The sequence below is a fragment of the Protopterus annectens genome, chromosome 13.part0 (assembly GCF_019279795.1).
Source record: "Protopterus annectens isolate FY-2018-M chromosome 13.part0, PAN1.0, whole genome shotgun sequence".
Classification (NCBI taxonomy): Eukaryota; Metazoa; Chordata; order Ceratodontiformes; family Protopteridae; genus Protopterus; species Protopterus annectens.
In genome coordinates, this window is record NC_056747.1 from 198,564,748 (window position 1) to 198,583,142 (window position 18,395).

The 18,395-nt window shown below is 39.1% G+C and overlaps 1 protein-coding gene across 1 annotated transcript in view; it reads left to right on the plus strand.

Annotated features, from left to right (window-relative positions):
- LOC122787869 (splicing factor 3A subunit 2-like) overlaps positions 1 to 18,395 on the plus strand; it is a 132,495-nt gene that overhangs the window by 84,768 nt on the left and 29,332 nt on the right. Inside the window, exon 6 of the mRNA XM_044054785.1 lies at positions 11,766 to 11,815. Coding sequence (XP_043910720.1) covers positions 11,766 to 11,815 — 50 coding nt within the window. The remainder of the gene's footprint in view (positions 1 to 11,765; positions 11,816 to 18,395) is intronic.

Consider the following 18,395-nt stretch of genomic DNA (forward strand, 5'->3'; position numbering starts at 1 on the left):
CTTGCATGCCATATTAAATTTAGCCAGTTTCTCTTCAGGGTGAAAATCTGACCCCGTAACTAGTATGTGAGGTAAAAACCTTAACCATTATGCCAACCTCCAACTCTCAAAGGAAGGAATAAAAACTTGTACCTTTTGTCTGCAAAGTAAGCACCTTGACCATTATAGCAACCCAAGTTGTAGCAACCCCCAACCTAATACTAGTTAATACTCAGACAGTAACCAAAGAAGAGAATCAAACCATGTACTTTGTGAGGTAAATACCTTAACCATTATGCCAGCTCCCAACTATAGGCAATAGCTTCCTGGTGTTTGCCTAGATCATAAACAGAAGCTTATTAATTGGATGTTGGGTCCTCTTGATAGAGTATCTTTGCTTCCAAGAAAGATGCATGTAGATTCCAGAGTTTTTGACTAACACAGAGGTGGGAATACATCTGGCCCCTAGGTGCAGTGGAGGTAAAGCCCTTGCGGAACCCTAGATGACCACCATCCATCTAGTGTCAGGGAGGGACTGTAGGGTTAGGAAGAGGAGGATTGGAGTGGGTTGCCGATCTCTACTACCTATCTGTATAGGGGGGGGCCTAGGACTGACTCTGTTTGCAGCATTAAGAGCCTAGTGATCTCTGTACTGTTATAGGTATTCCATGTGCTGTTAGAGATATTCCATTTGGTTGGGAGGTTTCACATGCAAGGAAGTGAGCGTCTAGTCGGTAGGGGTTGTAGGGGCTAGAGCACACTCATCGGCTGCAACATGATGCTGCACTAGCATCCTCTGTCTTCTCAACAGTTCGGAACATGTGGTGGGTTGATCCCATGAGAGGCCAAGGCAGATGTGGTAGGCCCGGTGAATGATGAAAGGAGCTGTTGGCTGCTGATGGTCAAGTGGAAATGTGTAAAAAAAAAAAAAAAAAAAAAAAAAAAAAAAAAAAAAAAAAAAATTTATATATACATACACACACACACATGGTGGGAATGGCATCTTCTGCAGCATTTTCCCCTTTTTCTGAGTAGTTCTTTCAAAAATAAGAAAAAAATACATTCCTTTGATCTTGGTTCTGTGTTATTGGTTGTCAGTTTTGCTTCTCCCTTCTTCTAGGCAGAATATTTTCATTTTTTTTTCTTTCTTTTTGGGGAGGACTTTTTGATTCTGTGCTTTATCTGATGCTGTACCTTCTGTTCCTTGTCTTCATCTAACAGTCTCATGCTTTATATATATATATATATATATATATATATATATATATATATATATATATATATATATAAACATAAACTGTTAAATCCAAACGACAAACCACAAACAAAATAAAAGCCGAGGGCTGCTGCTGTGAAACAAAAACGACTCCAAAGATAATGTAGTAACACTTTATGCACAACTGTTAAAAACGATCACTAGATACACTTCAGAAAGACAGGATTAAGCGCTTTCTTCAGGTAAATGACTTCATCAGAATGTAACAATGCTGATAACTCAAGTTTAAATAGTAATCCTGGCCAATCATAAGAAAGACTGACACCACATCCTCCTAGTTTCTACAAAAATATATACGACTCTATGTATGAATAAAACTAAAAATTCAGATATAATGACTATTAATACTTATACAAAATAATATAATATAATGTTATAGACAGCCTAACTGGAAACACTGCATATTCTTAATGCAAATTATAGCATGATGTAGTGATCCTACACCATACTATAACATAAACATAGATTTCAGTCTCAATACAGAAGACATAGAAATTCTATCATTCAGTCCTGGGGGGTGATATGCATCTAATTTAATTTGCCATTTTAATTCAATAAATTCCAGGAAATCATCCACTGGTCCCCCCCCCCCCCCGTGGTCCCAAATCACCCTGTTCTAATATAAAAAATCTAAAAGAATGGTTTGGGTTACTACAAATGTGTTTATACAATGCATTTTGTTAATTATTCTGCTTGATGTCATATAGGTGCTGATAGATTCTTGTCCTAAGTGCATGTTTGGTTTTTCCCCACATAGTAACTTTCACAAAGTCTACATAATGCTAGGTAGACCACCCCTGTACTATAGCAATACATTTTCTTCATAGTGGTGATGTAACCAAAATTATTTAATTTAATTCTTGTGGTATCCATAATGTATGGACATTGTGAGCATCTTCCACATTTAAAAGTGCCACCCTGCCCTATGTTAGATTTGTTCCTTTCAAAAAGCCCTTTTAATGAAGTATCCTTTTTGTAGACAATTGGTGCCAACTTTTCCCTGTACATCCAAATCTATATCAAAAATTTTCCAGTATTTAAATATAATATCCCTGATGTCAGAAAAATTAGATGTATATGTGAGCGTAACTGCACGTCCAAAACCCAAAGGTCTATTACTGCTATTGTTCTGACTACCAATATTGGCCTGGGCTAATAAAGAGGAAAAATTACCTTTGATCCTCTTATTTTTAACTTCGTTAAAGATTTCAGTGACAAAGGTCTCAGGGTAGCCTCTCCTTAGGAACATGCTTTTAATTATTTCACATTCCTTCTTAAACTCATCCAAGTCAGAGACCATTCTGGCCAATCTCACATATTGACCTTTAACTATGGCCTTCTTTTGGTGCAATGGGTGCGCACTTGCAAAGTGCAATAATGAATTTGAATAAGTTGGTTTCCTGTATAACTGGGAGGTGAAACAATTGTTAATATAATCTTTCCTGATAGTAACATCCAAATAGTTGACACAGTCAAATTCCTTATTGATGGTAAATCTCAGGAAGTTAGTTGTGCCATTAATATGTGAAAAACGTGTTCAGGTCATTTTCACTACCATTCCAGAACAGGACAATATCATCTAGGTATTGCCCATACAATACCCATGAAGCCCTGAACTCTGAATTAACAACAAACAAATCTTCCCATTGTGCTAAAACTATATTTGCAAAAGCTGGAGCACAGCACGCACCCATTGCAATACCTTGTTTTGTTTGAACAGATGTCCCTCAAAAGTAAGGAAATTAATTTTCCAATACTATTTCCATACATGTCCGAATTGTTAATATGGTCTCATGGCTAAGTGTAGTATTAGCACATAGATAATCATGGAACCAGTCCAGGCCTAGTTGGTGTGGTATAACCGAAAATAGGTCACATCAATGGTGGCTAGAATAAGATGTTTATCAAACCTACCTTGTTCAGTTTTTGTGAGAAAGTCCCATGAGTCCTTTATCACTGAGGTACGACTGTCAAGGGCATTTTTGATCTTACTATCAATGAATTTAGCTATACTAAAAGTTTTTGAGGCCTTCGCGTCCACATTTGGCCGCAGTGGTGGATTGGGGATAGATTTATGAATTTTTGGTACACCAAAAATTGTTGGGATTCTGGGATGCTCAGTTAATAAACTCCAACCCACCCTTTAGTGCAGCTTTTTGAAGGCTTATGTGAAGCTGATATTAGAAAATGATTAGATAGGAAGAATAATGTCACTGGCATAAACAATCTCAATAGTAGAGAGTCAACGCTTCTTAAAGAAATACCTGAGCAGGGTGATGTCAGGATAATGAAGCCAGATAAGGGTGGGGGTTTAGTTATGATGGATTTGGATGATGATAATAGTAAATTGTTCGATCTGCTTTATAGTGAGGTTTATTTGGAGGACCGACTTAATGAAATGAATCTAGCCTACCGTAACATTGATTTGGAACTGGAACAGTTGTTACTTAATGGGCAAATTACCTTAGAGACCTATGAATATTTATTATTAGTCATTATATCTGAATTTTCAGTTTTATTCATACATAGTCGTATATATTTTTGTAGAAACTGGAGGATGTGATGTCAGTCTTTCTTATGATTGGCCAGGATTACTATTTAAACTTGAGTTATCAGCATTGTTACATTCTGATGAAGTCATTTACCTGACGAAAGCACTTAATCCTGTCTTTCTGAACTGTATTTAGTGGTAGTTTTTAACAGTTGTGCATAAAGTGTTACTACAATATCTTTGGAGTAGTTTTTTTGTTTCACAGCAGCAGCCTTCGGCTTTTATTTATTTATATATATATATATATATATATATATATATATTTTTTATATATATATATATATATATATATATATATATATATATATATATTCATGTATATATTTATTTATTTATATGTATATGTAGGTTTACTATCAAAATTGTGAAAGGCAAAACAGTTTCCGTTCACAATTTCGAGATAATCATCGAAAACGGAATCACAACCAAGTTATAATGTTGAATTAGTTGATCGCAGCAGATTCGACATTGTCTTCGAAAACATTACATAATATCTGTATAGGAGCTCGTGTAAATGAAGCGCCTATACAACATATCACGTTTTTGCAGGGGGGGTAAGCCCCCCCTGCTAACAATATATTCCAACTCCGAGATCGCTCTACAGTGGGAATATGAATGAATTTCCAAACCTCACTGTACCGCGATCTCCGTACAGTTTGTTGAACACTTAAAGCCGAATGCACTATCCATTCGCATAAGTGTGTTTGACATTGCAATGCATTTAACATTTTGTGAACGACAATTTGATGTTCGAAATAACTGCTGTCCGGCTATTGTTTGCAAAACTGATTATATATATATATATATATATATATATATCTATAGTTTACTAAGTGTGTGTATTTTTTTTTTTTCCTTAGAGGAATGCCCATCTCTTTTTAAGTAGTCGTCCTTCAGGGGCTAAGAAACATTCTGCATTTCAGAATGGAATAGATTTTTGTCTTAGTGTAAGGATGGTAGCTTGGTCTCCAGTTTGCCAGACTACCTTATCTCATCTATTGTCTGGGTCTTAGAGCATGTTCTGCTTTTAGTTTCTTTTTGGAAGCATCCCTTGGCAAGTCCATCATAAAGTTTAAAGTTTATGTTGGAAAAAAAAAATGGTCAAGCCTGTTTTTGTGCCTGCCTTTTTTCCCCCTTTGTAATTCCTCATCTGGGAAAGGGAATTTGACTTACAACGTTATCCAGTAAGGTACTTCTAATCAGGAACTTTACATGTTCTATTCCTTTCTTGGTTTCTGTAAGGGCAGGACTGCCACTTCTGCTTAACCTTCCTTTATGCTGTGTGTTGCTTCAGATATTGTATTGAATCAGAATGTTCTAGCTTCCTTCGTATTACTGTCAAACTCAGAATGCAAGTGAGTACACTTTGCAGCTTGTTGATATAAGGAGATCTCTAGGACCAAAATCTTGGGAAATGTTGTTGTAACCTGTGTGTATCCTTTGCATCAAATGAACTGGATGATTCTATAGACAGGTAGACTATTTCTAAGTGAATTTCAGTTTATAATGCCTATTATGATTCAGACAGATTTTAAAGCTAATTTCACTAGTGATGTTATAATAGCTGCTGTCTTTACAAAATGCATTTTAGCTTTGGTCATTTAAAGAGTAGAATCTTGGTCTGCACTGTACATGCTTATTGGACATACAAGAGTGGTGCTTTGTCCTTAACCAAGAATGTTTTTTCCACAGCTCTTGTTCAAAACATGCTAGCTGGATCCCCTGTCCTGTCTTTGGTTTCATAGATTTGTATAATTCCTAAATTATAAAAACTGTAGTAAGGGCAGAAAACAGAATTATGTTAATATAGTTGTGTGAAGTAGTCAGTATAATAAATGTATGAATCCATTTAAGTTTTCACTATATTACCTCCCTTCATTCACTTGTTTGTTTTGGTGCTTGTCTGGGTGCATTGCCTTGTTATGGCATGAATTTGGTGCGTTTGTGGAGTGCTCGTAGGATGACTGTCGTGGTAAATTGAGCCTTTAGTGCAGCTTGTAAACTTTGTGTACTGATGTAATGGCTGTTGAAGCTTCATTGTACTCTTGCTGCCTCTATGAAATACATGCAGGAAAAAAATTGGTGCTGCAAAGTATGGTAGTCATTTGTACCTTCATCGAAGTGACACTTCAGCGAACGGGATTTCATCAGAAATGTCATTTGTCGAATTCTGCTAATGTGGGAGGCTGCACCCCTATGTAAGTGCATTGAAAATGCCATTCACTGTACTAATGGGGATCCATTTGTACCAGTTGTAGTAGGCAATTATTTTCGAGAAATCTTTTCTCTTTGCTGCCTTTAATGGAATCTGTGGCAGAGACTGACAGTAGAATGTCATTCTTTTTTATTGGACTAGGGCTAAGGCTGTATGTTTGTTTTCAGGTTCAAACATTCTGTAGATTTCTTGCAATGTTTTGATGCTGAGAACTAAATATTGTTACTCAGATGAGTAGCAGTCCATTTATTAATAGAAATTGCCAAGAACCACCCATTGCCAGGGAGCTAAATGCCCAGATGAATAAGGACTATAGTGAAACTATAAATGAACATTGTTTGTTAAGCTGAGTTCTTTACACAACTGCTCTTATGAGTCTGAATGTGGTTGTGAAACTATAAATGAACATTGTTTGTTAAGCTGAGTTCTTTACACAACTGCTCTTATGAGTCTGAATGTGGTTGATTAGTTTTTATCTGCAGTCTTTCTTTAGTGAATATCCAGGACAATCTTGAAGTAGGCCCAGAAAGGAGTCTTATCCTTCTAAATGCGTCATGAATCCTTCTTCCATGAACTTGAAGGAAAAATGTGTTGCTTATCCTTTTCAGAAGAATCATCATCTTTGATTTCAATATTTTGCTTTGATATTTTGGTTTGGATGTATTTTGTTTGTATATTTTGGACTTGGAACCTTTGCTTCTTAAAGTAGATCATAGATTGCTGGAAGGTAGTTGTTGCCATCTACAAACTGGAAATACTTTTTAAGTATTTTTCTTTATTGATTAGTCTCCCACCCCCATCCTTTTAAATGCCTGTTATATTTTCTCAGAATGGGGTTGAAGTCTCAGTAGGATGGACTTAAAGTAAGCTACTGTTACTTTGGTGAAGCTGAACTAATTAGTGCAAAGTAATTGCAACTTTTATCAGCTTTTCTATTCTTGAGTTAAAAACAGTACTGAAAAATCCAGATAGAGATTTCCATACTTAGAACAGTCAGAAGTTTTTCTGTAACTCTAACTTCCAACTTGTGTTAGTATTGCCTGACTTAAGGCTGTTGTAACCAGGGTTAACTGCAGCTTCATATGAAGGACTAACTTCAGTTTGTAATGGTGCGACAGCATCAGCTTATATTTTGCTTCCATTTTCAAACTTTTTGTATGAAATTTACAATTTGCAATTCCCTTTGTGTAGAGTCTTCATGTCCTCCCTGTGTTTGTGTGGCTTTTTCTCTGATTTCCTCCCACATTTCAAAGACCTACAGTAGGTGAATTGGACATAAATTGGCTATAGGTAGGTGTGTGTGTGTCTGTGTGTTATAGAGGAACAGCTGCATTAGGATTAGCCACCCGGTTTTGTGAACCTAGGTAATTGTCACTGTTGAAGTGACACCCCAACCCTATGTGCAAAAATGGGAAAAAGGGTTATAGATATGTTGCTTGCTGCTGTTACATGACCTTGATAAAAGTGAATTTGGTAATGCTATTATGTACAGCATTCATTTAAGGGATTGGGTGTGTTTAAAAATGCTGGCTGCCGTTTCTTCTGTGGAAACACCGGTGATATTGTAAATGTATTTGCTGAAGGTCAGGTTGCTAGTTTATGAAGTGTAATCAGACCGATTTATCATTTTCCAAACAGCTACTCTTTACTTGATTTTTTTCCCTTTGGGCAGTTTTCAAGTTTCTGGCTGTTGTGTGGTTGCTTAGTCAGCTGTCATGTGTTTATGAAATTATTCTTGAATGCAAGCTGCAATATGTTGTTCTTCTTTCCTGGTTAGGGGTCACCACAGCGGAACTCCGGTCTGCTAATGATTGGCAATAGATTTTTACAGTGCCGAGGTGCCAGCAGAACACCCAACCTTCAACGAAGGCATGCCCATTCACACATGTCTTTTGAGCGCCACTCGACCACAGGGAGGACATGTAAACTCCACACAGAAGGTGCTCCAGCCGAGAATTGAACAGGAGTACCTCTTGCTATGAGGCAACAATGCTACCGCTGCACCACAGCGGCTTTCCGCAAGCTGCAATATGATAAATGTAAAGGAAATGAGCTAATACTTGCTGGGAAATGGTGACATTTCTTTTCTTTGTACATTAAAGGGCAAGAAAAGTACTAAAAATTAACAAGTAGCTTGTTAAATAGGATAATGTCTACAGAAGCAGAAACTTAATATTTCCAGATCACGAGACACCAAAATCTTGGCAAGTATTCTTAAAGAAGACTGTTGTTTAGCTCTGTCTCCTCTATTGGCTTATCCATCTTCTGGTTGTTTCAGTGAGGTACCTTTTGCAACCTTGCATTGATGTTTTGGTTGGCCAAGGTCTCTGATGCAACGTTTTTGGGAGCTGCCTAGCATTCTGCCCCTGGCACACCATAGTAAGTTGAAAATGTTAAGTTGTCTGGTTCTAGGATCATTTCATAGGTTTTTGGTGCTAACACTCAAGTTATCCATTAACAGTAGGAAGGGTGATATCCCCTTGTTGCTGGTTTAGAAAAAAGTTGGGAGTGGCTGCAATGAGGTCTGGGATTATGGGATTTTAACTAATATTCTGAAGCCTGTAAGGCAAAAAGCAAACCTAGGATACCAGAACCCACCTTGGGTGCTGACACTTGAGTTATTAGTAGTGGGAAGGCTGATACCCTGAAACGGCTGGATCATTACAAAGTCAGGAAGATCTTGTTGTGGTCCCAGAGGTCTGTCTGCATTCTAAAGCCTATAAACCAGGTTAAAAAAATAAACAAAAGCACACATGCGCGTGTATACTCCCAAGACATTGAATCCTCCTCAGCCCCCTTCCACCACCCAGTTTACTGCCCAGGATCACTTCAGGTTAGTCAAATGAAATTGGGTCTACATTAAATCAGCAAACGCTGATTTATTGACCCCATGTAAGTGAAATCTTACAATCCCGAACACAGTGTTTTTTTTTTTTTTTTTCCCAGGGAAAAAAAATCGCTGTTCCAAAAAAGAAAAAAAATAAACTTTAAAACATTGCATAAAGTGGGGGGGGGCTGTGCCCCCACACCCCCCATACTTAAATATACCAACTGCGAGATCACAGTACAGTGACGAAAACAGCAAAATAACAAAGGCGACCAAGTGATTTCTTTCCCAGAGAAAGAATTCACTTATATGCCATTTCATGCTTTCAAGATCGATCAAGATGCATTTGAAAGAATGCTGCTTCGATCATATAATAGAGCGCCATGAAATTTTATGAAATTCATGAAGCCTAGACAACCAACCTCTGAAGAGCCAGCTGCATCATGGGTCTCCCCTATTGATAGAAAAGAAGCCCCCTCCAAAGATACACCAGATTCAGAGTTGGTGGAATTGGCTTGTGTGAACCAAGTGTTCCCAGCTCCCTATGTGCAGTCTGATAACTCATGATAATAAATCATGATAAATGATAAATAATAGTTATTATGATAATAATGATAAATGAGTCCTGATAATGACTTTCCTCAGCTTCACAAGCTGAGAATTTTTCTTGTGGAGATGCCCTTTATGGGTTGGAGACCTTCAGCTGGAAAGCAAAGGCATTCTGCCAGGTGCAGATTAGTTACAGATACATGGCCTTTTATATTACTGTTGCAGTATTCTTTACTTCTGAAATAACCTGCTAAGTTTAGCTGAACATCTGGCCAGCAATGCCAAAGCCTTTACCCCTGTTTTTGTTCTTTGGGTTTTATCCTTTTACATGTCACCCAGGAAGGGAAAATGTGAGTGTATGAGGCAAATTCCCCATAAAGATAGACACAAGCAGTACCTTTTTTGTTTTGGCACTACATGTGACCATGCTGAGTGTGAGGTCTGCCAGGCATTTGTTCCCAAGGCTGTCTGTAAGTGGGGGTGTGCCAGAAGTAGACCATTTTGCTCCTCCAGAAAGTGGACACCCGATCATATATTGCACCAGGGCACAATCAAGAGAACCGGGCAACAGATGCCTTCTCCATTGCTTGGAAAAGTTCTAGATCTACATGCTTTTCTTCCTTTGCACTTGATGTGCATGATATTGCAACATATTCGGGAGGAAAGGCTAAAATGTTACGTGACACCTTTTTTGCCTAAGCAGCATTTGTTTTTTTCTTTTCTCCTGAGCCTAGTGAGGTAAGAACTGAGTAAGGTGCTCCACATAGGCTGCCTAACCCAGAATAGGGGGTCAGCCAAACACCCTGGCTTGTGAACAGTATGGCTGACAGCATGGGTACACTAGCACTTGTTCCTGCCAGGTACATGGATTCAAACGGTATGTGCTGCATATCTTATTGGAGGCCGGGAATCCCAACATAAGAAAATCTTGTTTAGCAAAACTGAAGTAGTTCTCCCATTGGTGGTGTGATGGATTACATGATCCAGTATTATCACAGGTGTTTGTCCTCTCCTACCGGTCATACCTATGCAAAGCAGGGCTGTCTTATGCTTGTCTAAAAGTACATGATTCAACTATTTTTGTCTGACTGTAGTTCTTAAAAGGGGTTTTGCATTTGTGGACAGTCAAAGAAGAGATTGCACCACTATGGGATCTTAATTTTGTGTCTGAGAAACTTACTGTGCCCCCCTTTTGAACCAGCTTCTTCCACCCCAGTTACAATTTTATCTTTGAAGACGGAGAAATGTTTTTCAGAATTACTACCACTCAAGTCCAGTGAGCGCCTTCTGGTGTTTCATAAGGACACGGTTACCCACAATACCAATCCCGCCTTCATGCCAAAATTGGTTAAAAAGCTGTCCCTAAACTAAGCCATTCACCTACCAGTGCATTCTTCTCTACCCTCAGAATAAGGGAGAAGGAATCTGGCATTCCGTAAATGTACACCAGACAATTGATGTTGCAGCTGAACAGAACAAAGCAATGCCAGCTCTTTATTGCCTTTGCAAAAGAAAGAGAGGGAAAGCCCATCAGTAAATAAGCCATATCAAAATGGACAAAATATTGCTATACTTTTTGTTACAACCATTATGGAAACCAGTGTTGGGCAAAGTGAGAACTCATTCCACCATGGCCACAGCTTCCACCACAGTCTGCCTTAGAGTCTTCCTGAGTTTATAAGAACAGTATTTCAGTATTTAAAATTATACCCTATTTTTGAGAATTTTTGCACCCCCCCCCATTATTTTAGGCTTTGTCTAGATTTCTTTTTGTGTTTTATGAAAGTTTGTTCTCGTATAGTTTTAATAAAGTGACCTTTTCTGTTTTTCGCCAAGCCGACTGTGGTCTTTTGTTGTATCACAAATTATTTGTCTTCATTTACAGATGACAGCAGACTTCCTGTTTATTATCTTTTTAAAGTGTCTACTTCACTTCCGTTAAAGAGAGCATTATATTTAAAATTAATTGAAAATGTTTCGTACATTAGATTAGTATTAGGCTAACTGCCTTTCTGGGCTATTTTAAGCCTGTACAATAACCCCATGTGAAAATCAAACCCTGCATCTTGTGTCTGTAAGGTAAACACATTAACCATTATACCACATCTCATCTGTTTCTGCTTTTTCACTGTGCCATATTTGTTTCACTTTCTAACTATAAAAATGTTCTACTGTGACTGCAGTCCTCCTTTACTGTATCTGAGTATTTGTTATGAACAGGTGCTAGTTGCCATTAATGAAAGTTGCATTTCTTTTTACAGTGTGTTCATCTTAAATGTTTCAAATTTTGAATGTTGGATAAGCATAAGTGTAAGGTAGTTATAAGCGTAGCAAAACTTTTTTATTGATGCTGTTTTGTCTTTCACAGTTACCAAACAGAGAGATCCTGAAATCAGTCAGCAGAGCCTCCTTTTTCAGGTATGCCTGTTATATTGACAAGATTTCTTCCATCTGTTAGAAAATTAATTAAAAATTTTCACGTCCTAACTATTATAACTGTGTTTAATCTCTAATCATATGGCTTACTTGGGGTCTTGGTTTTACTATTTTAATTGTTTACTTTTATGCATACATTTTTTGCCCTTATTTATGTTGTATAACAGCATACAGATTTAAAGATTGTGTGAATGGGAAAAGCAAAGCTGCAGCTAAATCGAAACTCTCTAAGACTCTGGTGTGTAGTTTGCCACCATCATGGCTCACCTGTTAACCACTTTGACTTTTCATGACAGCATTGAATGGCAAACCTGCAGGACAGCTAGATGTGGTATATACATTTTTGCACTGGAATGTTCTATATCTAACACTGCTGATATTAGCTGTAGTCCGTTTTGAGACCATAGTTTTACCTTGACGGAACACTTTTTATCCACCTTTCCAGTAATAGTTTGTAGCTCCCCCACTTGAAATACTCTAAGGTCAGAAGTTCATATATGATATGAAGAGCCAACTGTCTTCCATTAAGAGCATGGCATTTCTTAGGGCAAAATGTAGGTATCTTAATATAAGTGGTTCCTGAGTTTGTGATAAGTACATTCAGTTGGTTTCTTACTCATCGTAAGAGAAGCCATTACTTTCACTCCCCATCTGGCATAGCAGTTCCTCTTTTAGTGGTTGGTATTCTTGTGGTGTGGGATTGTATGTGCTCATTTTGTTCATTTTAGTGACATCTGGAATTGGATTTGCTTTTTATTAGCATTTTTGTGGACTTGAGAATGACCATAGCATGTGGAACTATTAACCGTGTTATACTTGAACGTCTAAGTTTTAGTAATTACTGATCACTTTTTCTAACAAATGTGTATTGTCAGTATTATAGGTAACAAAATACTAGTTTTATATCTCTCTTCATCAGCAATGTTTGTCAACTTTTTCTAGCAGTTGTGTGCAATTTTTACCATTTATTTATTTTAAAGATGTTATAAATATTAGAGGCCATTGTATTCTGCAATGCTCTGGCATCCCATCCAGGTTTAATTCTTTCCTGTGCTTCCATTGCATGATGGAGTAGGCTGCAGAGCTCCATAGCAAGCCCTAAATAATACAAAGTGGGTATTAGAACATGAATGAATATTATAAGTACTGCATATTTTAAGTCATAGTGTTTGGACTTTAGTATACATCATATTTTGTGTATCGTTAGTTGTGTAAACAAAATATATAGCCTTTAATACTTTATATTGTCTTTGTTTGACTGTACATCCTAATCCTGTAATGCTATTCCTTTCCAGTAATTACCTACTAACCTCTTCTTGTGATCCAACTTAGTGCATCTCTTCTTCTTTTGGCTTTTTTCCGGTTAGCTGTCGCCGCAGCGGATCACCTGTCCGCTCATGATTGGCAGTGGAGTTTTACTGTGTCGAGTTGCCAGCCCGGCACCCAACCGTCTACAGAAGGCGCACACATGCACGCACTCACACCTAGGGCCAATTTAGAGTGCCCAATCCACCTACAGCATGTTTTTGGGATGTGGGAGGAAACTGCAGCACCCAAAGGAAACCCACACGACCACAGGAAGGACATGCAGACTCCGCACAGAAGGCACCCCAGCCGAGAATTAAACCGGAGAACCTCTTGCTGTGAGGCGGCAACGCTAACCGCTGCACCACTGTGGCTGCCCCAACTTGGTGCATCTCCAAAGGCTTAAAATAACTCCTATAATGCAAAGAGTGTTTGTTGTTAACAACAAAACTAAACCATGTAAATACTTCTCTTAAGATGATAGTGTTGGTGCTTTGGCCGAATAGTAGTTAATTATTCCTGATTGTGAAGAGTCAGTTATTGGATATAGTGTGTACAGAAAAGCAGAGAAGTGCTTGGGAATGTTTGGTGCTTAATTTAGAAAAGTGCATCTGGATGCCTGACTTCTTGAATTACAACCACTGCTGACATTGGGAGGTGATGATATTAATAACTTTCATATTTTGATATGGGTTCATAGGTTCATAGATTAGTACTAAGCTAACTGCCCTTGCGAGCCATTTTAAGCCTAGCCAATTATCCCTTGAGAGACTCGAACTCTGCACCTTGTGCTTGCAAGGCAAACACCTTAACCATTAGGCCACTCTCCTAACCCCTGTTCTTCGTGTTTCACTGTTGCAGTCATTACATTTGGGTAGAATCCCAAAGCTATGGTTGGGAGGATGGAATTATACAGCATTAGGAGCAGCTATAAGGCCCTGCAGGACAGCAGTGGCAAAGACTGCTCTGGATTTAGTGTAGAGAGGTAAATGATAATGCTTGGTAAATGTATGAACTGAGCTCCAGGTAGCAGCTTCTAGAATGTCTCTGGTAGGAACCCCTTTGAGAAAGGCTGCAGAAGTAGATGCAGCCCTGGTGGAATGGGATCTGACCCCCTTGGGGACAGGTTTACCATGATGCATGTAGCAGAAACAAATACAATGGCTTATCCATTTTGAACTTGTCTGCTTTGAGATGACCTTTCCCTCTGCCCCTGCAGCAAATGCCACCAGTAGTTGCTCAGATTTTCTTGGAGATTTTGTCCTGTTCAAGTAGAGTCTTAGTTGTCTGTGTACATCCAATGAATGCATAATCCGCTCCCACTTGTTCTGTGGATTTGGGAAAAACGTTGGCAGATGAGTGGTCTGATTAACAGCCACACTAGATACCACTTTAGGCATAAAGGATGGATTGGTCCTGAGCGCTACCCTGTCCGGGTAGAAAATAATAAAAGGCTCCATTGCCATGAGAGCCTGTAGTTCTGAGATCCTTCTTAGCTGAAGTGACTGCTAAAAGAAAAGCTGTCTTCCAAGAGAGAAATTTTATGTCCGCAGTAGCAGCTGGCTCAAAAGGAGGCAGGGTGACTTTTTCCAACACAAAATTGAGGTCCCATGCAGGAGTTGGTGCTCTCCCAGGATGTCTTACATTTTTGGCCCCTCTGAGATACTGCTTTAGCAGGGGATGAGAAAAGAGGGGAGGCAGTGTGTTGTAATGAGCTGAAATGGCAGAGGCGTGGATTTTTATGGGAGAGAAAGATAGGCCCTTGTGAAGCATCTCAGTTAAATATTCCAGAATATGAGGAATATTGGGCATTTCTGTGCTTATTCCTTGTGCCTGATTCTTTTCCATTTATCCGCATAAGATTTTCTAGTACTAGGCCTTTTAGCCTCCAAAATGACATCCATCACAGGTTTGCTGAGAGATGTAACTGGTGAAATTAGTTGATTAGCCATGCTGCAAGATTCAGAGTTTGGAGCAGAGTGTGTAGAATTTGAAAGTTCTGCTGAGACAGTAGATAAGGTGTCTGAGGCAGGTACCACGGAGGAAGGTGTGATATTGTGTAGGAGCGGGTACTAGTGTTGGTGAGGCCAGTATGGAGCAATCATTTTTGGTTTTTCCTGTCTGACTTTTAGTAATACTTTGGAGAGCAAAGGCAGAAGGTGAAAAGCATAGACTGATAAGTTTTTCCAGCTGAAGGATAGAGCATCCACTTTCCAAGCTTTTTTGTGATGGATTCTTGTGCAGAATTTGTCCAACTGATGGATCGTTTTGCCTCACCCCAAAACTATGTCTGAACTCCCCCATTTGCAAGTCAACATGCTGAAGATTTGAGGATCCAGTTTCCATTCATGTGGGTCCATAAGATTTCTGCTTAGTTCCTCTGCCAGAGTATGTTGCTTTCCTGGCAGGAATTGAGCTTGTAGATGTATTTGGTAAGTCAAGGCTGTGTTCCACAAGGCCGTGGCTAGGTCTGCAAAGGGGGTAGAAATGGGTACCCCTGCTTGTTTATGTACCACATGACTGTGGTGGTGTCCGTCTTTATCAGTAGCTGTCCAGGATGACGAAAGTCCTTGAAAGCTGTCAAAGCATTCTGTACAGCTATCATCTCTTTCTGGTATATATGTCTTATAAGCTTGAGTTTGTAATAACCTATTTCCAGAACAATTTGAGTTTTTTTTTTGGTCTCCCAGTAGCTGACTGATTACTCCCAGGGGATTCTCATCATTCAAGTTTAAGGAAACTAACCAGTCTCCTCTGGATTTTCTCTGCCCCATGTTGAGCAATAGTAAGACGATCGAGATACCCTGGGGCAGCATCATACTTCTATCAAGGAGGATTTTTTATGTGCCTACATTCCTCAATCCCTACCACACCTGAAATGTCCCAGGGCAAGAAATACACTGGGCACTGATTGCATGTAGCCTTGGCCACAACACATGGCACACTCATACAATACGCAGATAACTCAACCATCATCTGCACAGCCCACTTCCTACCAGAACTGCAAAAAGTCACACAGGAAGCATTTTCTTCTATTGAAACTTGGTTATCCGATGCCCAACTAATACTCAACCCAAACAAAACAAAATTACTAAATCTTCCAACCCACCAAACTTACCCTAGACAGCTCTCACTTTAACATCACAGCAAAAGACACCACCATCCATCCTACAGAACACACCAAATTACTAGGAGTAGAAATAGACAATAAACTGAACTTGACATTCACATTTCCATGACCATTAAAAAAGTGCACAAAAAACTAGGAGCATTATATAGAAATCAGCAACTACTTACCAAAGCAGCTAAATTTTCGGTAGCAAATCTCATCTAATCTCTACCGTACTCTACACCTCTCCAATATTTACTAACCTTAGACAATGCGATCTAAATAAGCTTGAAACCTGCTACAACAAAATCACCAAATTCGCCACAGGGGCTTCCTACCGTACTCAACACTGTCTCTCACTAGCAGAACTGGGCTGGCTAGAGCTCTCCCCCTCCTCCTTCAGTGGTACCAACTCGCACTCGCCCACAAACTAATAAACCAACCAATAAAAGTCCCATCCCTCCAGAATCTACTCCAACCCTACATAACCACAAGACCACTAAGATCCAGCCACAAAAACCTCCTACAGGTCTCAAGAGCCATTAACTCTGCTGTAGAAGCATTATTCTCCTGCACTATAGCCAAACTCTGGAACTCCCTCCCATCCTCAATTACCTGTGTAATTTCTTGCACTAACTTTAACTCCTTACTAAAATCACACTTCTAAACTTGCCAGCTGTGCCCTTGCAACCCCCTCTCTAATACCATCCAATTCCCCCACCCACTACCTCTCTAAGCCCCCTATCAACAACCTACTCTTAGCAAGCTTGGCTACTTATGTTCCCAGCTACCTACCACATAATACTAACTTCTTGTAGCAACAACTGCTAATGGCTGTTACGTACCTCAAAGACAGATTGTGTCAATTGTTCACTGATGAATCTCAACTACATTTGTAACCATGTTTAGTATATGTCACCATTTTTTAAAATTATACTATGTTCTACAGCTGTTTTACATCTGTTTTCTTCTTGTCTTGCGTCCTTAACTGGACTAATGTCTATATTTAAATGCTCTGTTTTTTAACTGTATAATGCAAATAATACTTAATGTGGAGCTTTTCTCCCCGGGCCTCTGCTGAAAACGGACGTGTGTCCAGTCAGACTCTCCCGGTCAACAAATGTAAATAAAATAATAATAATAAATAAATAATAAATGTAGTTCCACCATATTGCGACTCAACCACAGCCCTTCCCCCTCCTGAAAACATGTCTGCTCACCCCTGGTCTCCACTTCAGATCATATCTGAGGTGTTTTCAGGTGTGTGGAACCCCTCAAGATGGATAATCTCATCCTCCCCACCTGTGCCACCAAAGGCCTGCAAAACTAGTGGTACTTGGGTCACCTGGGGCGTAGTTGGGGCTGCATCCCTTCAAGCCCCTGGTACAGTATAACTGACAGAGTTGGTGGTATTGTCTCTGATTTTGATAATTGGAAAGTTCAGTATCAGATGCTGTGGGATTTTCTCAAGACAATATTTGCTTTACTTCCTTGAAGTTTTTTTTTCATCTGTCCATTACTGCATCTCTGAGGGGTAATAATAAAACAGGTAGGCACACACTAACTAAATTGGTAGTTACTGTCTACCAAACAATTTTCATCTATTGTGATGCTTTATAACAAGAATGGATGTGCTTAGTATCTTAGGGGCTTCTTGAATAGTTCTATCTTCTGTTTAGGCTGCAGTAAAGCATGACATCTAAAGTTGTGGTGCACGATAAGGAAAAGCTTTTCAGCCAAACTGTTCTGAACAATATTTTGGGATCAGAAAGGGTCCCTTGTTTGTTGAGGGAAAGGATGTAGATGGCTGGTAGAGCACCAGCAGTTCTTTAGTGTTAAATGGACCCATATCATACAGGGCAAGCAAAATCAATACAGGAGTCCTGTACTCGGATGTAAAGACTGTTTGCATTCAGTGCAGTCCATGCTGCACAGAAGTAATGAGTGCACTAATTCAGACCGCTGTGTCGCAATATTCTGCACTGCCTGCTTGTGACCTAGATCTCCATTGTCATGTTGAGGACACATGAACAGCCTTGGAACTTTCCTCTGTTGGAATCAGGAGCTTAACTTGTACTGTGCTCCTCAAGTAAAAAAAAAAAAAAAAAAGACAGTGACATGTGGTCCCTTTGTAAAAAAAACCCCAAA